General features: G+C 59.9%; 2 protein-coding genes across 8 annotated transcripts; one reads left to right on the top strand and one right to left on the bottom strand.

Annotated features, from left to right (window-relative positions):
* Positions 1–974: 974 nt before the first annotated feature.
* ARAF (A-Raf proto-oncogene, serine/threonine kinase) lies at positions 975–6,629 on the top strand. Of its 6 annotated transcripts, none has more exons than XM_056809413.1 (15): positions 975–1,172; positions 2,869–3,039; positions 3,148–3,251; positions 3,349–3,609; positions 3,824–3,925; positions 4,012–4,156; positions 4,549–4,579; positions 4,669–4,799; positions 4,918–5,120; positions 5,222–5,398; positions 5,474–5,520; positions 5,606–5,724; positions 5,822–5,953; positions 6,044–6,178; positions 6,275–6,629. In XM_056809413.1, the coding sequence occupies exons 2-15, from the start codon at positions 2,896–2,898 to the stop codon at positions 6,410–6,412; spliced, it is 1,869 nt and encodes a 622-aa protein (XP_056665391.1). In that variant the 5' UTR covers positions 975–1,172; positions 2,869–2,895; the 3' UTR covers positions 6,413–6,629. The 6 variants fall into 6 exon arrangements, with proteins under 6 accessions (XP_056665391.1, XP_056665390.1, XP_056665385.1 ...); XM_056809412.1 differs by having other exon boundaries at positions 2,847–3,039; XM_056809407.1 differs by having other exon boundaries at positions 977–1,172; positions 4,663–4,799.
* Positions 6,611–17,944, bottom strand: SYN1 (synapsin I). Of its 2 annotated transcripts, none has more exons than XM_056809404.1 (13): positions 17,177–17,944; positions 16,457–16,514; positions 16,262–16,353; positions 16,016–16,172; positions 15,855–15,944; positions 9,736–9,798; positions 9,354–9,496; positions 9,003–9,077; positions 8,516–8,618; positions 8,283–8,423; positions 8,119–8,191; positions 7,266–7,935; positions 6,611–7,093 (listed from the first exon to the last, which is right to left on the bottom strand). In XM_056809404.1, the coding sequence occupies exons 1-13, from the start codon at positions 17,599–17,601 to the stop codon at positions 6,952–6,954; spliced, it is 2,232 nt and encodes a 743-aa protein (XP_056665382.1). In that variant the 5' UTR covers positions 17,602–17,944; the 3' UTR covers positions 6,611–6,951. The 2 variants fall into 2 exon arrangements, with proteins under 2 accessions (XP_056665382.1, XP_056665383.1); XM_056809405.1 differs by having other exon boundaries at positions 6,611–7,055.
* Between the last annotated feature and the right edge of the window lie 1,540 nt (positions 17,945–19,484).

The raw sequence follows: 19,484 nt of genomic DNA, 5'->3' as shown, positions 1-19,484 counted from the left end.
CTGACAGCTAACAGGGATAGATCTCAGCCTGAGCTGATGAAGAACCTAGTCTAGACTTTCTTCCTCAGTGAGTTCCGGGTTTCTCACTGAGTTTCAGCAGTCTCCTCACTTTCCTTGGCTGGACCATGACAAAGACCACAAGCCTAACAGCCTGAGGCGTCCAACTGCTGAGGCTTTTGCCGATAGTAGGCTCTTTCCCTCAAACAGTTTCCTGGGTATCTTCTGCCTGGCAGTGAGAGGAAGAAACAGCACCTCTCTCCACCTCTTCTGACAAGGATGGGTGAGAGAGCCTGACCTCGGATGACTTGAAACCCTTGAGGAGCTGGGGGAAGAAGAGAGAGAGAGGAAGTAGGGAAAGATAGAAACAACGGAGGCACTAGGAACAATGGATGGAGTCTCTTTGCTCTAGGATCCTTTCCTAGAGCACCCATCCCGCCAGAGATGAGTCAACTGAGGCAAATGGGGCTAAGTGACTTGTCCAGGGTCACACGACAGGTGTCTGTGCTCACATATGAGCTCGGGTCTCCATGACTCCTGGGCCCGAGCTCTAGTCACTGCGCCACCTAGCTAGTCCGCACCACTCACGTCTCAATCAATTCTCTTCCCTCCCCTTCTTCTCCTGGTTTGCCAATGAGTTGCCTAAAAGATAAGGAGTCGGCCAATGAGAATGCACCAGCGGGAAGTGAGGAGTAGGAAGAGGAAGAAGACGTACTGGCCAATGACCGCGGGTCGAAGAGGGGTGTGGAGGGCAGATAGCCAATAGACATTCGAAAGAGGAGGAGCTCCCAGGATTGGAATAGTGGGGAAGAGAAAGAAGCGGGGGCCCTGACAGCCAATGAACTGAGGAGAAACTGCAGCAGAAGTGACCAATGTGCGCTCTGGAGAGGCGGAGCTCCTGTAGAATTGAGGGAAGGAGAGTGACCAATGAGCGCCGTCGGCCTAAGAAGTTGGAAACTACTGCCAATGATCATGGAAATCTGGAGGAGCGGCGGCTTCTACGGCCAATAAAATTGTGGTGGGGGCTCCGCCCGAGTCGAAACGACTAATAAGATCTTGACGGGGGCAGGCCTGACGAAGCAGGGGCCTTGAGGCGGCCGTGGCCGGTTCCACCCCCCGGGAGAGGAAAGACGGGCCCCAAGATGGAGGAGGCCACTGTGGCAGCACCGTGACAGGTAAGAGGACGCCGGGACGAAGCCACGGTGGCCGTTGTATATGACTTCCGGTCTCATCCTGTTCAGGCCCACCCCCTCTCATGGAGAAATAATGGAATCTCCCGTCTCTGGGAGAGGTAGTCGGACGCAATGCGCAGGCGCAAAGGGAAGGGGGAGGGGCACAGAGATTTGGTTCCTTTAAACTTGCTGAACTGCCGGCGCCTGCGCACAGGATCCCTCCTGGGGTGGGGCTGCTTTTCACCTTGTTCTCCCACCCCCCACCCCCATACGAACACAGAGACCACCACCACCATCCCCTCCCCCAGTACTGCTTCCCATCCTCTTTCCTTCCATGATTTTCCCATCCCACTTCCCTCTCCGGTTCCCCCTTTCTGGTACTTGGAAATTCCCAGCTACTTCATTTCCCCAAGTGATGAGAGCTTCCAGGTAATGGCCTTTGGAGATCGCCAGAGAACCATGATATCCAGGACCTGCGAGAGGCTTTCCGAGATTTTCTGCCCCTCCCCTTCCCCCGCCAAATATACAAGCCTCTTCGAAAGAAAGAAAAGACACCGGGAGCATCTCGGGATTGTCCACCCGGAGCAGCAGACTAGGAACCACTTTCGTAGATAATGAAGAGCCTAGAAAGTGTACACACACCCCATCCCAAAAGAGGGACTCCAGCTGGGGCCGTGCCAGGATTTGCTCTTCCTAATCACTCTGCTTTTTGCCCCCTGTAGCTCTGCTCAGCAGGTGGTTATTGTTCTCTCCAAGACCCAGGCACTGTCCTCCATAGCTCCACTGACTGTGTTCCTTTGCAGATGTCCACAGTTCTGCCATTCTTCATCAGATGGCACTCATTGCCTTCCCCAGAGGCCCAGCTCGAATCACTGACCCATGTGGAGTGACCACTCAGAAGTCCCTGCCTTGCCCAGCTGGGTTTACAGCCCAAAAGCCCAATGGAAAAACAGTGGGAGGGCCTCAGTTCCCCTGTACATCTGAAACCCTTTCTGTGTTTGCTTGGATCCCACCACCAAAGGGAAATGTGTCTTCCTTGCATTCTTTTAACAACGTGTCTATACCAGATTCTAGTGACTCCATATTGGTGGCTTTCTTTCCTTTCCAGCATTCCAGGCAACTCCTCTGTGTCTGCCTCTCCTACCTCAGAGCTGTCCCCTAAAGGATCCCTAAGGATTGGAATTGTGTTAGAATTGGGGGAAAGGATGGGTGGAACCAGCTGTTCAGGGCAGGACTGGTCCCAAGAGAGAAGATTCCAGACTCCAGTCCCATTGTCCTTGGCCCTCTTGGCCCTCTGAGAGTACCCAGAGATCGGTTTAACCCCAGCCCCACCAACTTCCTTAAGGCTAACTAAAGATTTCCCTACAACCCCCCTCTTCCCCAATATTCTTAACCCTGTAATGGTAATAAGAGACCCTGAGCTGTCCCAACATCATTGTCATTCTATTGGTGTTGGACACCATAGGGATCATAGAGCCAGGGCTAGAAGGGATGAGAAGCTGTGTAATCCAACCTCATCATTTGACAGAGGAGGAAATTGAGGCAAGCAGAGGTGAAGTGACTTGCCCAAGGCCACTCAGTTAATAAATAGCTGTGACTAGCCCCCTTATCATTTGTGTCCCCTTTGTAACGGATTGATATCTGCAGCCTATCCCAATATCTTTTATCTGCCAACAGTATCTATCCACCCACCTTTCAGGTCACTTGGGTGTGGGAGGGGGACAAGATGAGTCGAGGCCCAGCAGCCACCCCAGTGGAAGCCTTCAGCAGGGGTTTAGCCCCACCTGGAGATCCCAGTGCCACCCCTTCTACCAGTGCTCGGGTTGGGGGCACTGTGAAGGTCTATTTGCCCAACCAACAGCGCACTGTGGTGAGTGACCTGGCAGGGAAGGAATATTAGGGGCCTTAAGTCTGGGAGCTGGCACACGGAGGGAGGCTGGGGAAGAAATGAGTCATGACCATCTGGGGGGCCTTGTAGGTGACTGCACGGGATGGGATGACTGTTTCCGACTCATTGGACAAGGCACTGAAGGTTCGGGGGCTGAATCAGGATTGCTGTGCTGTCTATCGCTTGGTACAGGGGTGAGCTCCCTATCTGCCCTCTGTCTCTTCTTCCTCCTCCACCACTGCTGTCACTGGGCTTTCCCTCCCCTTGCATCTTATCCCCTCTGTCCCCTAGCCGGAAGACAGCAACAGCCTGGGATGCTGCCATCGCTCCCTTGCATGGGGAAGAATTGACTGTGGAGGTCCGGGCTGATGTCCCCCTTGCGGCAGCCCACAACTTCGCCCGGAAGACGTTTCTGGCTCTTACCTTCTGTGACTTCTGCCGCCGCTTCCTCTTTCATGGATTCCGCTGCCAGACATGTGGCTACAAGTTTCACCAACACTGCAGTGCCCGAGTCCCCACCATCTGTGTCGACATGGCTACTGCCCGCCAACCGTGAGACCTGTGGTCCTTTCCCAAGTCCCTGGGACCTCTCCCAGAATCCCTAGTTTTCTCAGCCTAGCCTCCTTCTGTTAGTGTGTGTGTTTCATCTTCACTGGGGGTGGGGAGAGCTCTCCCTTATTCTAGCTGGGTCTTCCTTGGGGCACCCCATCTCATTCTTCCTAGGGTGTCCCTTTTCTCATCCAAACCTTTGGTCTCCTGGCTCCAGTTTCTACCGCAGTATCCAGGATTTGGCTGGAGGGCCCCGTGCTCATGAGGTTCAACCAGACAACCAGGCCCTCTGTGAGCCTCTCACTCCAAAGAGCCCCAGGTATACCAGGCAGGTGGTAGGGGGAATGGAATTTTCAAGGGGCTAGGCTGACACATGGGTCTCCTCTGCCTCCCTTTCCCCTCCAGTACCCAAGCCCAGACCTCCCATGGGGGGGAAGCCTTTGCTTTCCCTGGGCCTGGAGGCCCAGCCTTACAGAGGATCCGTTCTACATCCACACCTAATGTGCACATGATCAGCACCACGATGCCTGTGGACAGCAGGCTCATCCAGGTAGGGCTTCCCAAGGAGAGGCCTTTCTCTGTACCCCCCCCTTCTCTGGCACTTAATTGCTTCTTGATCAAAGGGCTGCCTGGCTGTCCCTGGATCTCTTCCCACTAAGAAGTCACAGAGAAGGAATTCTGGGAGCATTGGGCTAGGGACATAGGAGGCAGAGGAGCCCCTGGAGGGTCAGGGATGAGAGAAAAGAGGGAGGACTCTATGGAAACCCTAGACTGCCCCTGGCAGAGTGATCATAAAGGGGCCAATTGGCCCTCCCCAAGCAAGAGGACTGAGGGATCCAGGAAGGTTAGGGAGTCTTCCATAAAAGAAAACAAGGGCTCTATGAACAAGGAGCCAGGGCTGAAGGAAAATGCTGACCGTGTTCCCACTCTTTGCTCCTACAGCAGGCAGCCCAGGCCTTCCAGGCTACTGAAGGTGAGTGTCAGAATCCCTTGAGCCTACCCAGTTCTCCTCCTCTGGCCCTGCCGGAGCTTTCCTCTCTGGGTTCTTATCTGTAGGAACAGGTGGTGAGAGGATCCCTCAAAGCAGTCCTGGCCTTGTTTCCCCTCCTGGAAAGAAATCCCCACACCCCAAGGCTTCAGCAGAGCCCACTGAGCGCAAAGCCCCAGCCTTGGCTGATGACAAGAAGAAAGTGGTGAGAGCTGGGGAACACAAACTCACATGCACAGGACAGGGAGCCTGAAGGAACAACGGGGGAGAGCCTGGGGGATGGGAATCAGCTCACTGTTCCCCATCCTGTCCGTGCCTCCCAGAAGTCCCTGGGCTACCGAGACTCAGGCTACTATTGGGAGGTGGCACCAGGGGAGGTACAGCTGCTGAAGAGGATCGGGACAGGCTCATTTGGGACCGTGTTCCATGGGCGCTGGCACGGGGACGTGGCGGTGAAGGTGCTAAAGGTGGCGCAGCCCACTGCTGAGCAAGCCCAGGCCTTCAAAAATGAGATGCAAGTCCTCAGGTGAGCATGCCTGTCCCAGCCAACAGGGAGCCCCTGGAGGGGAGGGCAGGGGAAGGGAGAGGAGAGCTCCGAGGCTGACAGCACCCTCCTTGCCTTGGCAGGAAGACTCGCCACGTCAACATCCTCTTGTTCATGGGTTTCATGACGAGGCCTGACTTTGCCATCATCACCCAGTGGTGCGAGGGCTCCAGCCTCTACCACCACCTCCATGTGGCTGATACTCACTTTGACATGGTGCAGCTGATTGATGTGGCTCGGCAGACAGCTCAGGGCATGGAGTGAGTCCCATCAGTGTGCCCCCCCCCATTCCCCCCCCAGCTTCTCTTGCTAACCCATAGTCTACTTCCTTCCAGTTACCTCCACGCCAAGAACATCATTCACCGAGATCTCAAATCCAACAGTATCCACCTAGCCTGTGTGTGTGTGTGGGGGGGGGGGGGGGGGAGGGTGTTACAGTGTCTAGAGTGCCCTTGACAAGGATGCAGACATCTTCCTGCACGAGGGACTGACGGTGAAGATTGGGGACTTTGGGCTGGCCACAGTGAAGACCCGGTGGAGTGGAGCCCAGCAAGTAGAGCAGCCCACAGGCTCTGTGCTCTGGATGGTGAGGCCTGAGGGGGGAAATGGGGGGGGGGCAAGTTGTGGCTGCCCAGCCTGCGAGCAGAGCATCGAGCTCACACAGGCCCCGTTGGACTCCACAGGCCTCAGAGGTGATCCGAATGCAGGACAAGAATCCGTACAGCTTCCAGTCAGATGTCTATGCCTACGGGGTGGTTCTCTACGAGCTCATGAGCGGCAGCCTCCCCTATAGCCACATCAACAACCGAGACCAGGTGGCCGCCCTGCCCCCTCCTCTGTCCTTCCGTGCTGCCCAGGGCCCCCAGCAGCCCAACACTCACACAGGCCCACTGCTCTGCTTGCAGATCATCTTCATGGTAGGACGAGGCTACCTGTCCCCAGACCTCACCAAGGTCTCCAACAACTGTCCCAAAGCCATGAGGAGACTGCTGGCAGACTGCCTCCGCTTCCAGCGGGAGGAACGGCCCCTCTTCCCTGAGGTCAGAAGCCACCCCCGGGCTGGGCCGGTGGGGGCTTGGGCCAGGCCCGGTGAAGGCTTGGCCAGGCCCCAGCCGGGCTTCTCTTCTTCTCCCCAGATCCTGGTCACCATCGAGCTGCTGCAGCGGGCACTGCCCAAGATCGAGCGCAGCGCGTCGGAGCCCTCGCTGCATAGGGCCCAGGCTGAGGAGCTCCCCTCCTCCCTGCTGGGGGCCCTGCGCCTCTTTGGGCCCTAGTGGCCCGGGGCCCCCCCGCATTGGGGCCCAGCCTGAGCAGCAGCGACTCCAGCTTCTACAGAGCCAGGCCCGGAGAGCGAGGGAAGGCGGGGTTTCAAGGCCCAAGGGAGGAAGAGAGCCGCCCGCCCCCCCCCCCCTCCCGCACCTGCTGTCTCATTCCCTGCACACACACCCAAGAAGCACAGGAGGCTGCCTGGCTCTCGCTTTGATCACTTAATCACGTTTCTTGACTCTTCTCTGGTCAGAGTAACAGATGCGGGGCGGGGCGGGGGGAGGGGCCACTACTGTTTCACTGCGCGCATCACAGGCTTCACGAGAAACTCCAACACACGCCAAGCGGCGGCACGAGGGTCACGGGCAGGCACACGGACGGCACACTGACACGCACGCGCACAAAGGGGGGGAAAGCCTCCCTTCCCGATCTGGGGGGCACTGGGAGTGCTCGCTCATTTGCATATTTAAAGACACAGCCATCCCCGGTGTAAATGGAGGCCCTTGGAGGCCTGGAGGTACACCTGGGGGGGAGGGGGAGGGGAGGGTCAGTCGGAGAAGAGGCTCGCGAAGGATTTCCTCAGGCTGCGGATGGTCTCCGCCTTCACCTCGTCCTGGCTAAGGCTGGGCCGGGGCGGGGCCGGGGCCGGGTCTGGAAGGTTGAAGGTATTGGTCAGAGACTGGGATTTGCTGAAGAGAAACAAGGAGGGAGGGAGGGAGGGAGCGAAGGAGGAGACGGGGCCGGGACGAGACCAGGAGGGAGAGAAACACAGAGTTACCGTGGGGCGGGACCCTGGCTGGCCCCGCCCCCCGCCAACGAGCCAGGCCCCGCCCCCACCCCAAGCCCAGGCGCTGTCCTTACTTCAGCTGTGGGGCCGCGGCCGGCGCGTCCTGGCTCGGCTTCTGGGCGAGCTGGGGCTTGGGCTGCCCGGGCCCGGCGGGAACGCGGGCTTGGGCTTGGCCTTGACCCTGGGTGCTGGGCCGTGGCTGCTGAGTGGTGGGCGGACCGGACACAGGGCCCGGGCGGCCGGCCGTGGGCCCCGCCTGGCTAGCCTGGCGTGTGGGGCCTGCCGGTGGCCCGGGCGGCTTCTGCGGGGGCCCCTGGCGTGGGGTTGCAGCTCCGGGCGGCGCTCGCTGCGGGGCCCTCTGCGGGCCCCCAGCTGCCTGGCCCCGGGCGGGCCCAGCCTGGCGCGGCTGAGGCTGCGGGGACTGGCTGCCTGGCCGCGGGCCCTGGGTGGCCGCGGGCTGCGGCTGTGCGGGCGGCGGAGGCGACGGCTGCTGCTGCTGCTGCGGGGGCGACGGCTGCGGTGGGGGGCCCGAGGCGCGAGCCTGCGAAGCTGCTCCGGAGCCCGAAGGACGGGGCTGACGGCCTGAGCCCGACGGTGCCTGACCGCTGGGGCTGGGGAGGCGTGGCTGCGCGGCCACGGATGCCTGGGGTCCTAGGCCCTGGAGCGGCTGGCCCTGGGGCGGGGGGCGCTGCTGGGAGGGGGCGCCTTGGCGCTGAGGTCCTGGCCCTGGCTGTTGAGGTCCGCCTGTGACATAAACACACATGCGTGCGGTTTATCTCTGCCTGAACCTGGCACCGTCCCCCTCACCTCCACCACCCAAACCAGCCCTCGAATCGGGCATCTGCAGCTGGGGATATCCATTCAGGTACCTCACCCGGGATCTCCTCAATAAAGACGCCCGACCCCCTCCCCCAGGCCCTTGCTTACCCTGAGGCGGAGGGCGCTGCTGAGCTGGAGGCCCCACCTGTCGACCCACAGCTTGTGCCCCTGGTGATGCAGCCTGGGGAGACAGTGGCATGAACCTGGTCTTCAAAGTCCGACAACAAGCCCCCCAGCCCTATCCCGTGGTAGATTTGCTCCTCGAGCCTAACCTGAGAGTGGGGGCCCCTGCCAGGAGATGCTGCCCGGGGTCTGGGCAGGGCCAAGCCCATCTTGTTAACTACCAGCTCCACAATGAGCTGCTTGTCCTCATCCTGGTGATCTCCAATGAGGGGCATGGAGGAGCCAACCACCTGGAGGGAAGGCAGAGAAGGCTCAGAAGACCTGCTTTGAAGACAGGAAGGCAGACCAAGGTCTTCAAGGGGGAATTGGGAGATGTACTGACCTCAATGATGTGGTCCCGCCCATCCTTGCCATGCAGGGCTTCCACTGCACAGATGTCTAGGCCTCCAAATATTTCAGAACATGTGTCCACCCACAGCTTGTACCTGTGGGTGGAGGACATCCAGTCTGACCAGAAACCTTCCCAGCAACATCTCCAAAAATAGACAGCTGGCCACCTGAAGCAGCTCTCTCCATTTAGGATCAGCTCCCAGGGTCAGGAAGGTCTGCCCCTTCCACTCTGCCATCCCCACTCCCTCCACACACAGTTGAAGCACTGCCAAGCAGATCCAGTCTCTTCCATATAGTAATTGGGTTCAACATACGGGGGTGGGGGTGGGGGGCAGCTTGGCAGGGCTGCCATATCTTCCTAAATTTTAGCCATCCCCAAGCCCTCTAAGTATGGTTTCTCTATGGCCCAGGCAGCCCACTCTGGATCAAGGGCTTTCCTAATATCCCCAGCCTTGTGGCTCTTCCCCCTCAGGCCCCACCTGTCAGACATGGCAATTTGCTCCAGCATGGCTGAGCCTGTGTTGGTTTTCCAGTTGCCAGACACTGAGGTCCTCCTGGGAGGAGAGCAAAAAAACAGTTCAGGAACCATTCTCTTAACCCAGTGGGGAGGGGGGGGGGGACAGGGAAGAGGGTGGAAAGCTCCCATTGGAGTTAGGACCATGGAGAAAAGTAAAGGGCCAGGCTTACTGGGGCCTGCAGTCAAGGTAGTAGTGAGACCAACCTGGGATGAGGAGTCCATTGGAGAAACCCATTGCACTATATAGCCTGCCTCCCTCCCCAGCTGATGGGGTCTGAAGCCCACCCCACCAAGGTGACTTCTCAAGGCTCACATGTAAGCCTTATAGCTGTGGCCGATCTTCTGCACCCGGACGTCATACTTGGCATCAATGAAGGGCTCCGCTGTGGCATAGGTCTTGGTCAGTGCCACCACACTGGCGATGTCCTGGAAGTCGTACTGATTCTCTACTTTCACCTGGGGGGGCCAAGGTTGAGAGGCTATAGTCAGGGTTCTGTGGCCTATGTGGGCATGGGGCCTGTTGGTGCTAGGATGGCAGAGGACTCAGAGATCTGAGTCCAGGTGGAGATAAACATGTTCCAGAATGCCCTCAAGCTGGGATATCCCTGAAAAGGAGTCGACCTTTCCAGGAATCCCGACACACTTGGCACCCACTCACTTTCAGGGGCTGCAGTTCAGGGAAGAGGCAGACTCACCTTGCCCATGCCCGAATGAGCATGGCCCATCTTCACCACTACAGGGTATCTGGCTGTGGTAAGCTGACAAAAAAGGACAATGGTACAGTTAGTCTTGTCCTGGTCCAAAGTCAAGACCTGTTCTGCTCCTCCCTCCCCCCCCCCCCCCCCCCCGACAGCTCCAGCTCAGTCCATAAGGAATTTGGAATCTGTTCCACAACTTGTCACTTTTGTGGTCTTGGGCCTCCAGCTTCCCGATGGGTACTCTAAGAAGGTGGATTTCATTCATGGTCCTTTCTGGATTCATCCCAGGCTGCAGCTCTGGCTCTGGCTCCTCCCTCTCCCCTTGTACCTGGCTTGCTGAAGATAACCCCCTGCCCCAGGACCCTGTAGGCCAGACTTTGGAGGAGGCTCAATGGTCAAGGGGAGTCCACCAGGCAGACTGGGGGGGGGGAAGCAGAGGTGAAAGGGACTTTCACATCCTAGACAGCTCCAGGGACACAAAGTGACCTTAACATTGACAAGTGGGGAGGCTATCGAGCAGCAGAGCCTCTGCCTCTAAGAAAGTTGGGCCTTGCCCAAGATCACCGCCACTAACTACCAGATGCTGCTCTCTGTGGCCCTCAGCCATCCATCTGGCTGCCACCCACACGGAGCTTCCCCACTCTCCAAGTAGGGGGTGCTGGTAACAACTGATGAGTAGCCACTTCCAGAAAAGAGAAAGTTGATTTTCCCATTGAGGAAGCCAGTGAGTGACTGAGTAGCTGCCTACATCCTGGCTCTGGCCACAGAGAAAAATGCAGGCAGCAGCAGCCAGGAGCTGAGGCCAGGGCTTGCCACACCCAGGCTTGTATCACAGATGGTTCCCCGAAAGTTCCTGCCCGAACCCTGGGAAATCTATCCCCAAATCCCGGGAGAAGAGGACCCCCCCCCCCAGCCCTACCAGCCTAGGCCTCTCAGAATGGCCATTGACCCTGCTCTTGGGTATCTCTTTATTTGAAGAGCCAGGCTGGGTTGAGGGTCAGAGAAGGGGAGTGCAAATCCCTCCCAGAGGAGCTAGAGAAGACCGGAAGGGACCCAGTGGCAGAGGAACCTGGCACGCCCTCAGCAGCCTAGCCTCGGGGAAAGGGAAAGGGAAAGGCGGGGGCGGGGAGGCTCCATCTGCAGGAAGTTGTGCCCGCCACTGCGTCAATGTGATGCAGCTTTCTGGCTGTCTGGAAACCTCCCGCCCCTTTCCTCTCCTCAGCAGCCATTGGAGACTCTTTCCCTGGAATCTCTGTCTCTCACTTTGCATCCCTCCTGGGCTGTGACCTTGAAAGGAACGATAGCCTGCCAGCCATCCTCAGAGCTGGCTTTTAAGCTCCAGCTGATGGGAGGGGGGAGCACTCTCCCCCACCCCACACTCTGTTTCTCTTTGGACCTCAGTTTCATCTTCTGACAAACGGAGGGGTTGGGTCAAATGATCTCCAGATCCCCTGTAGTCCTTCTGGGCCTGGTCTCTCTCTGTCTCTGACCGTACTCCCATGATGCTCTGAGGTCTGAACCAGATTGGGTGGCTGTCACAGGTAACCAACCCTTTTGGTCCCCAGGCCCAGGATGCCAAGTGACTTGCCAGGGATCCTTCAAGACTACAATGGGAATCTGAGGCCCCATTTGGGGGGCTCCTTGAGTCCTGCTGCTTCTGACCCTGAACCCCCAAGGCCCTCAGACACACCCTTGTCTCTAGCCAGATGATAACAGTGATCAGAAACACCCACCTAGCACAGAACTCAATGCCTGCTTACTTATTCCCTCCCCCCAACAACCAGCATCTCTATAATGTCTTCAAGCTGCCAAAGGCCTTGACCAAGGGCGGGTCTTACTCCACTCTGGGCACATCTCAACACGTTCCAAGGCTGGCCCTCACAGGTGCCCTGTGTTGGGGATGCTCAGGACAGAGCTACTTGTTCTAAATGTGGCCTGGAGGGGCCTTACTCTAAATCCACCTTCTCAGATCTTACGCTGGAGTGTGTCCCAGGCTGGACTGGATCCCTTGTCTAGGTCTGTCTCTCTCCTCACCTCTGCCTCCAGGAGGCCCTTCCTAACCGCTCCCCAACAGAACGGAAGCTCCTTGAGAGCAGACAAAGTTCTGTCAATGGCAGGCACCTCCTGCATGTGCATCCCCAGCCATATGGTAGGCAGAAACCCTGGTCTCTCCAGCCTTGCCTCTTGCTCTCCTGAGGCTGCTCCTCTGAGATGCCCCACAAGCCATCTGCCTCGGGGGTTCCTTCCATACTTACAGTGCCTTCCTTACATCTTCGCGCAGCTGGAGCTGGAGGGAAGGAATGGCCCTTGGAGCCTGGGGGTACTCAGAGAGGCCCTCCCGGGACCCTTGCTGCTCTTCCTGCCTACCATCTGGGGAGACCCCTTTGCCAAGGCCTACATTCTTGCCTAGGATGGGAGAGGCCTGAGGGATGGGCCTTCGAAGCTGGCCCTTCAAACCCAGAATCCAGACATTCTGTGCTGGGGGCCAAGCAGAACAGAACTGCTCCCCCCCCCATGTACCCCCAGGCCAGCCCTGCTCTCCCAGCCCTCCTAGCTTCTCTTCTCCAGGGGCTGCCCAGAACGCAGGAGTCAGGCCTCCAGGCCCTGCCATGATCCTCCAGGAGAGCTAGTCTCTGAGCACAGCCCATCCAATAGCAGAGTTCAGAGGTCAGCCCAAGGCCCAGTAAGGCCTGGAAGGCTGGCCTGCAGATGGGAATGGTTCCTGGAGAAGCAGCCCATCTGGTAAGGACCCAGGTCCTCTGCCACTCCCCAGCTCTTCAAGAACAAAGAACTTTCTGGGGCATATGGCCTGGGTCCAGGCCTGGAGGACCTCCCCAACAGGCAAGGGAGATCGAGATCAGATTGCATGAGCACCACTTGCACACAAGCCCACTGACACACATGGTGGCTTCATCAGAGGTCTGTACCAACCTTGGCCCACTCCTCAGGCCCAGGTTACCACACAGGCTCCCTAGGTGCTAGCTATGACCCTAAGGCTGAGGGGGGCCCTGGGGTCAGGGGAACCAACGCCACAACTCCAAGGGGAAATAGAGGGAAAGTCCTAGGACTGATTCAGCCACCAGAGACGTCAGAGAATCAGGCATTGCCACACAGTGAGAGGCCATTCAGGGGTCACTGAGCAGAGGCACAGCCTTCCGTGCCCCTGTGCCCGCCTCATCTTCCCCTTAAAACACCCAGAGCTCCCAACATCCTTCCCTCTTTGCCAGCAGGGCTGTGGCACTAAGGGCCACCTTCAGACTGTCCCAGACCATCAGGCTGAGCTAGGGCAGGGGGTGGGGCATCACAAGCCCCCAATTGCAGTCTAGACCAGCCCTGACGGGCTGCCACAGGGGTGTGAGTAAGCGGAAATGGGGGGGGGACGCCCTCTGCCTGTGGTTTCCCAGCCCCCAGCCTGCCTGCCTGCTGCCCCACCCCTCCCTCCCTCTCAGCTGACTTAAATAGCAGCCCCAAGGCTGGGCAGCCACAGCTCTCCATTCCCAGGGTTGGACTCCAGCTCCTGTTGTGCTTCCTGCTACTGCCTCCAAGTCCAGGTAAGGGAAACTAGGCCTGCCAGGCTGGCAGGGCCAGTGATAGCTGGCCAGGGAGTCGGCCCTGGTTGAGCCCCACAGAGAAGCAGGCAGAACTGGCCTGAGACCCAGACCAAGGCCAGGAGCCAGGGAAGGGGCAAGGGGCACAGCAGCCATTTCCCCAAAGGGTGGAAGCATGAGAGCTGCAGCAACCCATTCCATCCCCTTCCTCCATACATAGATTTCCTGAACATCCTGAAAATGGGTATGTCTGGCCTCTTTCTGGCCTTGATGCTCCTGCTCCTGGCTACCACAGTGCAGCCTGGGAAGGCATGCAGCTGTGGCCCCCGGCATCCTCAAGAGGACTTTTGTAGCTCAGATATGGGTAAGTAGGGCACTCCAGACCCCCTGGCCAGATGGCCACCTACACACTTCCCTTTCCCCTGCGCTGGGATGGGCAGAGGGAGGGAGGAGAGAGTGGGGTGGTGCCTACACTCATCAGCCCTTTCCTTTCCCCTGCCAGTTGTCACAGCCAGATTCCTGTCAGGCCCCCAGCTCAACCACACCCTCTCTTATCTGCAGTATAAGATGGAGATTATCAAGGTATTACCATCCTGCCCTCCCCAAAGCCATACCAGCCCAAGCCTGGCACCCTCCACTGAGATTCCTCCCCCTCCTTCTGTCATTCCATGCAGAAGTTGAAAGGCTTTGACATTCTGGGAGGCATTACCCCAGTCCCGAAGTTTCTGACCACCCCAGCCCAGGAGAGCCTCTGTAGCTACCGATTCAAGGCCCTGGCCAAGGGCCAGGAGTATCTGGTTGCAGGTGAGAATCATGCTTGGCTGTTCATCAAGGACACCATTTTTGACTTGAGGCAAGTGGGGAAGGTGGATATGCAGTGACTCCTCAAAGGTCACCCAGCTCAGCATTGAACCCAGGCCCAGTAACGGCTCCCTCTTCCATAGCCCTAGGTTCATATTTGCTGGAATCTCTCTAGAGCCTGGCATAGGTATTATTCTATTGCAAAGCAGGAAATGGAGGCCTGGAGAGGCCACTGGGTCCAGACTGACCTCCTCACTTGAAAGGGTAGGCCAGCGATCCCAGGGAAGAGAAGGGCCCTAGACGCCTAGACTGGCAAAGTCAGATCTGGGCCCTCAGTCCAGAGTCCTGCAAAGGAGCCACACAGCACAGGGCACACTCAGCAGCACTCTCACTCCAAAGGCAGTGCTCTTCCCCAGAGGAAGACACAGCCCATTCTCCTAATGGAACCCAGGAGAAAGGGGGGCCCACCCCAGCTTTCCCTTGGCTTATCTGAGCTACAGAAAATACCAGCCCCCCTCCACCTTCTCTTGCCCCATCCCCAGCAGCCCCTTCTGGTTGCTTGGCAACAGGGTAAGGGGTGGCTGAAGAGAGATGGAGGGATCCAATCATCTCCCTGGCTAGCTCCATCCAGGCTGCTTGGTTGCCTAGCGACAAGGAGGGACCTGGACTGGGAGGGGGGAATTAAATGCACTGCAGCTGAGCCCAGCCAATCAGGGGGCACTCTTCCCCGTATCCCCCCCACCTTCTCCCCAGGACTCCTACGGGAGGACCAGCTCTACGTCACCAGCTGCAGCTTCGTGAAGCCCTGGAGTAGCCTGAGCCCAGCCCAGAGACTGGGCTTCAAGCAGATCTATGCCAGTGGCTGTGGCTGCCATGTAAGCGAATGCAATGCTCTGGGAGACTGGGCAGGGAAGTGGCAGGCTGGCGTCCCTGCTGAGCCCTCACTTTGTACCTCAGGTGCAGCCCTGCCTCAGTGTCCCATGTGGTGTGGAGAGCGACACCCACTGCCTGTGGACAGACTCACTGATTTCCCCCTTGGCCGAGGGTTCCCAGAGCCTCCACCTGGCCTGCCTGCCAAAGAAGAGTGGCTTCTGCTCCTGGCACTCCCTGAACATGGAGGCCCCACAGCCAACGACCTGAGCTGGCCCCTGCCCCCCTTCTCTCTGTTTTTGTCCCCTAACAAGTCATGGCCAGTAAAATCCATAGAAACCAAGCCAGTGGTCCTGTTCGGCTGTGTCACCTGTGGCTGAGTGGGGGGGGGGGGGGAAAGGGGGGAGAGCAAGTGTGTCTCCCCACAGTGCTGCTGCCATTGGAGCACTGTGTTATTCTTCTTTGAAAGATGAGGGTTTGTCTCTGGCTAGCCAAGCCTCCCCTGACCCCGGTGGGCCCTTTGAGGTCCTCTAGTGCAACACTGCCATTTGAAAGCTGGGGAAACTGAGTCCTGCCCAAGGTTATCCATGGCAAACCTGCTTCCAACCACACAACGGGCCATATCACCATTGCCAGCCCCAGCTGGCCAACCCTCAGGACCTCTCTGTTGCTTCTAAGATCCAGTCAAAGTCAATCAGCTACCTTCTTCCCCACACTCCAGCTCAGCTGGCTACCCCTCCTTGGTCCCTGGCTTCCTCTGGCCATTGCTGCCCCATTCTTGCCTTTGGAGCCCCCCCCCAGGCCATGAATGTCTAATAAAGGCCTTTTGAAGCCAATTGAGATGGGGGGGTAGCCTGGACATCCAAGGGCACGCAGAGATGCCCAGCCGGCACTCACCATCTCCTTGTGGTTGGGGTAGTAGGTCTGGTCAATGAGCGGAAACTCATCAGCCCCCAGTTTCTTGTGCAGCCGAACCATCTGGGCAAACTAGGAAAGGGGAGCAGGTCAGTGGTGGGTGCCCAGTGGGCCCCCCCCCCCGCCAGCAGGGGGGCACTTACCACCCAGGGCTTGTCGCAGAAGTTGTAGACGGAGTGCAGGGAGTTGACGCTGGGGATGCCAGCGTACTGCAGCCCAATGACCAGGCTGCGGTAGTCCCCGTTCCGGGCCATGCTGAAGGCGTGCTGGCGGATGAGCACAAAGTCGGGCTTCAGGGACCTGCAGGAGGAGGGGGGGGGGGGGGCTGAACGGGCGCTCCAGGAGGGAGATCCCGCTCCCTGCTGAAGCTGAAGGCCGGCGCCACTCACCGAACCACCTTCACCCCATTGCGGATGACCTCCATGTCCACAGAGAAGCTGCCGTTAGCGTGGGCCACCAGGTTCAGGTGCGAGAACTCCGCCTGGGGGCAGGGGCGCAAGCTCAGGCGGGGAGCCCCGGCGGCCTGCGCCCCCTCCCCAAGCACAGAGCTTTCCTCAGCCAGCCTCCCGCCCTGCCGCGCTCACCTGCTCCACCTTGATGTCAATCTCCCCGTGGATCTTCTTCCCCTTGAAGTACTTGGCCCTGAGGATGGGGGCGGGGGGCGTCAGGCAGGAAAAAGGAGCCTCCTAGCCCAGCCCAGCCCAGCCCAGGCCTGCCCTCCCCTCCACGGAGTGCTGCGCCATGAACAGACGGGGTTTCCCCCCTCCTCCGCCCCCGCCCCCGCCGCGGCCGCCTTTGGGTGTGCCTTTGCAGTGAGCCAGCATTTAGGAGGATGGGCCTGCAGGCTGGCCCAGAGACCCCAGCTCCGGCGGGGGAGGGCTGCAAGTCGATGACGAAGCACTTTCCTCTCGGCGGCCATTCTGCCTCCCCCCTCCCCCCTCCCCAGACACGCGCAGGCCTGACAGACACTGCGGGGCACCCTGTGCAGCCTCTAGGTTCGGGCTCTGTGGCCCGAGCTAAATGTCCCCGACGCACACGCGACACACACACTAGGTCTACGGGTCCGCTCCGCGAAGCGGGGAGAGGAGGGGGAGGGGCAGGGGAGGCTGCGGCTGCGGTACGCTCTAACCACTGAACCCTCCGGCCCGCCCACTCATCCTTCAGTGATTCGGTGTCCATGTGAAGCCAGAACCTTCCAGCTGTCGGGGGGGGGGGTGACCCCGGGAGACAGGGAGAGGGAGGCCCCAGGGAGGTCAGGGTCCGGATGGGGGTGGGGCGGGGAGTGGGCTGGAAAAGCGCCTCACCAGTCCGTGGGGCCCTCGTCGATCACCAGCAGGGTCTTGCTGCCCCGGCCGGAGCCCCCGGAGCCCCCGGCCACGCCCCCCACTTGCTCGCTGAAGGTGGCCGCCGCCGCCGCGGTGGTCTGCTTGACTGCGTTGGACAGCGACGAGAAGAAGCCTCCTGCGCCGCCCCCGCCCAGCCCCGAGCCGGAGCCGGGGCCCGGGCCGGGGCCGGGGCCGGGGCTGGGGCCGGGGCCGGGGCCGGGGCTGGGCGCGGCCGCAGGCAGGGGCCGTTCGGCGGGTGACACGCTGCCCGAGCCTCCCGAGGGGGGTGCGGGGCCGCCGGGCGGGGGTGGGGGCGGCTGAGGCCGCTGCAGATCCGTCATGTAGCCGTTGGGCAGGTTGGCCATGAAGTTGCTGTCGGACAGGCGCCGCCGGAGGTAATTCATGGCGCCGGTCGCGGGTCCGACGGCCGTCGGAGACAGCAGCGCCCGCCTCAGTGACCGACAGCGGGAGGCGGAGAGGGACGCGGCGAGGATGGACGGATGGAGGCGGGCAGGTCGGAAAGCGCAGCCCGCGACTTCCCGCCCGCCGGCTGCGGCTAGAGGCTCCCCGACTCTCTTCCTAGCGCGAAAGCCACGAAGCCAGAGTCGGGGGCTCCAACGCTGCAGCCAGCACACTCGCTCCTGCCGAGCCCAGGAGCAGACTGAGCGCAACGCCGCAGCATCGACGCACTGCCCGCTCCCTCCAGACGTCCCCCCCTCCGCCGCCGTCGTCGCCGCACCCCTGCCCCCGCCGCCGCCGCCGCCGCCGCCGCGCGCGTGTGGTTCCGCCCAGCTCAGCCCAGCCCCGGCTCCCCCTTTTTCGTAGCGCGTGGCTCGAGCCAGCACGGCCCCAGGCGGCTCGGAGCGGCCCATTCGGGTTGGGAGTGGGGGAGTAGCGGAAGGGTTGGGGTTGCGAGCGCGGGCGAGGATGCGCACGGGTTGGGGCTGTGGGGGTGGCGCTGGCCCTGGTGCTGATGCGGGCGCCGACAGCTCTCGCAGGGCCTCACTGGGGGCCAGGGAGGAGGGCGCGGCCCCGCCCAGGCCGCCCAGTGCCGCAGCCCCCAGCCTCAAGCCCCCACCCCCGCCAGCTCCCCGATGGTGACGGCGGTCTCCCGTCGCCTGTGTGCGTGTCTGCGGCTGTCGCTCTCTCTCTTTGTCTCGGCCTCAGCCTCCCTGTGTGTGGTCGCCCATTTGGATTCTCTGTAATGGGGCAAACCCGGTTCCCTGATAAAGCCGGGCCCAGAATGTGGGGGGAGGGGGCGCACCGTTGAGCTGAGCCTCCGAAAGAGTCAGCTAAATCAGCCCGACAAAAGCACCCCAACGGGGCAGGGGGGAGTCGGGATTCCAGCCGAGGGGCAAGAGGGAGTCCCTGAAGCTTCTTGAGCAGCGGAGTGACATGGTCGAGGCTGTCCTTTAGGAAGAAGCCTTTGGCAGCTGGGAGGAAAGAGCTTGGCAAAGGGGCCCTCGCCTAGTGAGGCGGTTGTGAGTGGGGAGGAGAGAAGAGCACCCAAGGGTGAGGAAAAGAGGAGCGCTGAAGGTCGCGGAAAGACATCAGCGGGTCTATACGAGGGGTCTGGCAGGGGATGGATGAAATCTAGAATCAGTCAGCCGTAGGGGGGGGGCTGGCTCGAGAGAAGACTCGGTCAGCGTGAGTGACAGCCAGGAGAGATGGTGGGGGGGGGAGGGGGGTTGCAAGGCAGTGACTTGGGAGGGGGGGCTGGCCATTGGGCCCCGGGAAACGGCCAAGCAAAGAGAGATGAGGGCCCAGACAGAACCCTGCCTGGGCCACCTCCAGAAGGGACAACCCTGATACTGCTCCAGCAAATCCAACTGTCAGGAGCTGTACCCAAAGGCTCAGGACAAATGCCTGGTCCACCGAGTCCAACACCACGGAGAGGCTGAGGGGCTAAAGAGATTCTAAATCAAGGGGCCGATGTGGGGCTCCGTGGTTTGAGGGACAGGCCAAGCTGGTCAATCCTGGGCAAGTCACTTAGCCCCCAGTGACCAGCCCTGATCACTCTTCCTCCTTGGAGAATGCTTCTAAAATGGAAGGGAAGGGATGGGGGGGGGGGGGTGGACAGAGAGACAGAAGGAGGGTGACAGCAGTTTCTTTTGAGTGCCCTCAGCCTCAGCCTTGTTGTAGGTAAGACTGCAAAGGCTGAGAAGTAAGTCCCAGAAGAAATGAGGGCAGGGGGGGAGGAGAGAGAGCTTCTGCTAGAACCTGGGCAGAGGGAGTCTGCCCATCTTGAGGGGACAGCAGGAAGGATGGAGGCCAAGGATTCTATGGG

This window comes from Monodelphis domestica, chromosome X (genome assembly GCF_027887165.1).
Source record: "Monodelphis domestica isolate mMonDom1 chromosome X, mMonDom1.pri, whole genome shotgun sequence".
Taxonomy (NCBI): Eukaryota; Metazoa; Chordata; class Mammalia; order Didelphimorphia; family Didelphidae; genus Monodelphis; species Monodelphis domestica.
Note: the sequence above shows the minus strand (reverse complement) of the source record. Positions and strands in the feature narration are given on the sequence as shown.

Coding starts and splice junctions, on each gene's coding strand:
- ARAF (XM_056809407.1), top strand. CDS start 2,896: ATGAGTCGAGGCCCAGCAGCCACCCCAGTGGAAGCCTTCAGCAGGGGT. Junction 4,157..4,548: donor TGGACAGCAGGCTCATCCAG/GTAGGGCTTCCC, acceptor TTGCTCCTACAG/CAGGCAGCCCAGGCCTTCCA. Junction 5,725..5,821: donor CAGGCTCTGTGCTCTGGATG/GTGAGGCCTGAG, acceptor TGGACTCCACAG/GCCTCAGAGGTGATCCGAAT.
- SYN1 (XM_056809404.1), bottom strand. CDS start 17,601: ATGAATTACCTCCGGCGGCGCCTGTCCGACAGCAACTTCATGGCCAAC. Junction 16,173..16,261: donor AATGGGGTGAAGGTGGTTCG/GTGAGTGGCGCC, acceptor CTCCTCCTGCAG/GTCCCTGAAGCCCGACTTTG. Junction 7,094..7,265: donor GCCGCGGCCCCACAGCTGAA/GTAAGGACAGCG, acceptor GTTTCTCTTCAG/CAAATCCCAGTCTCTGACCA.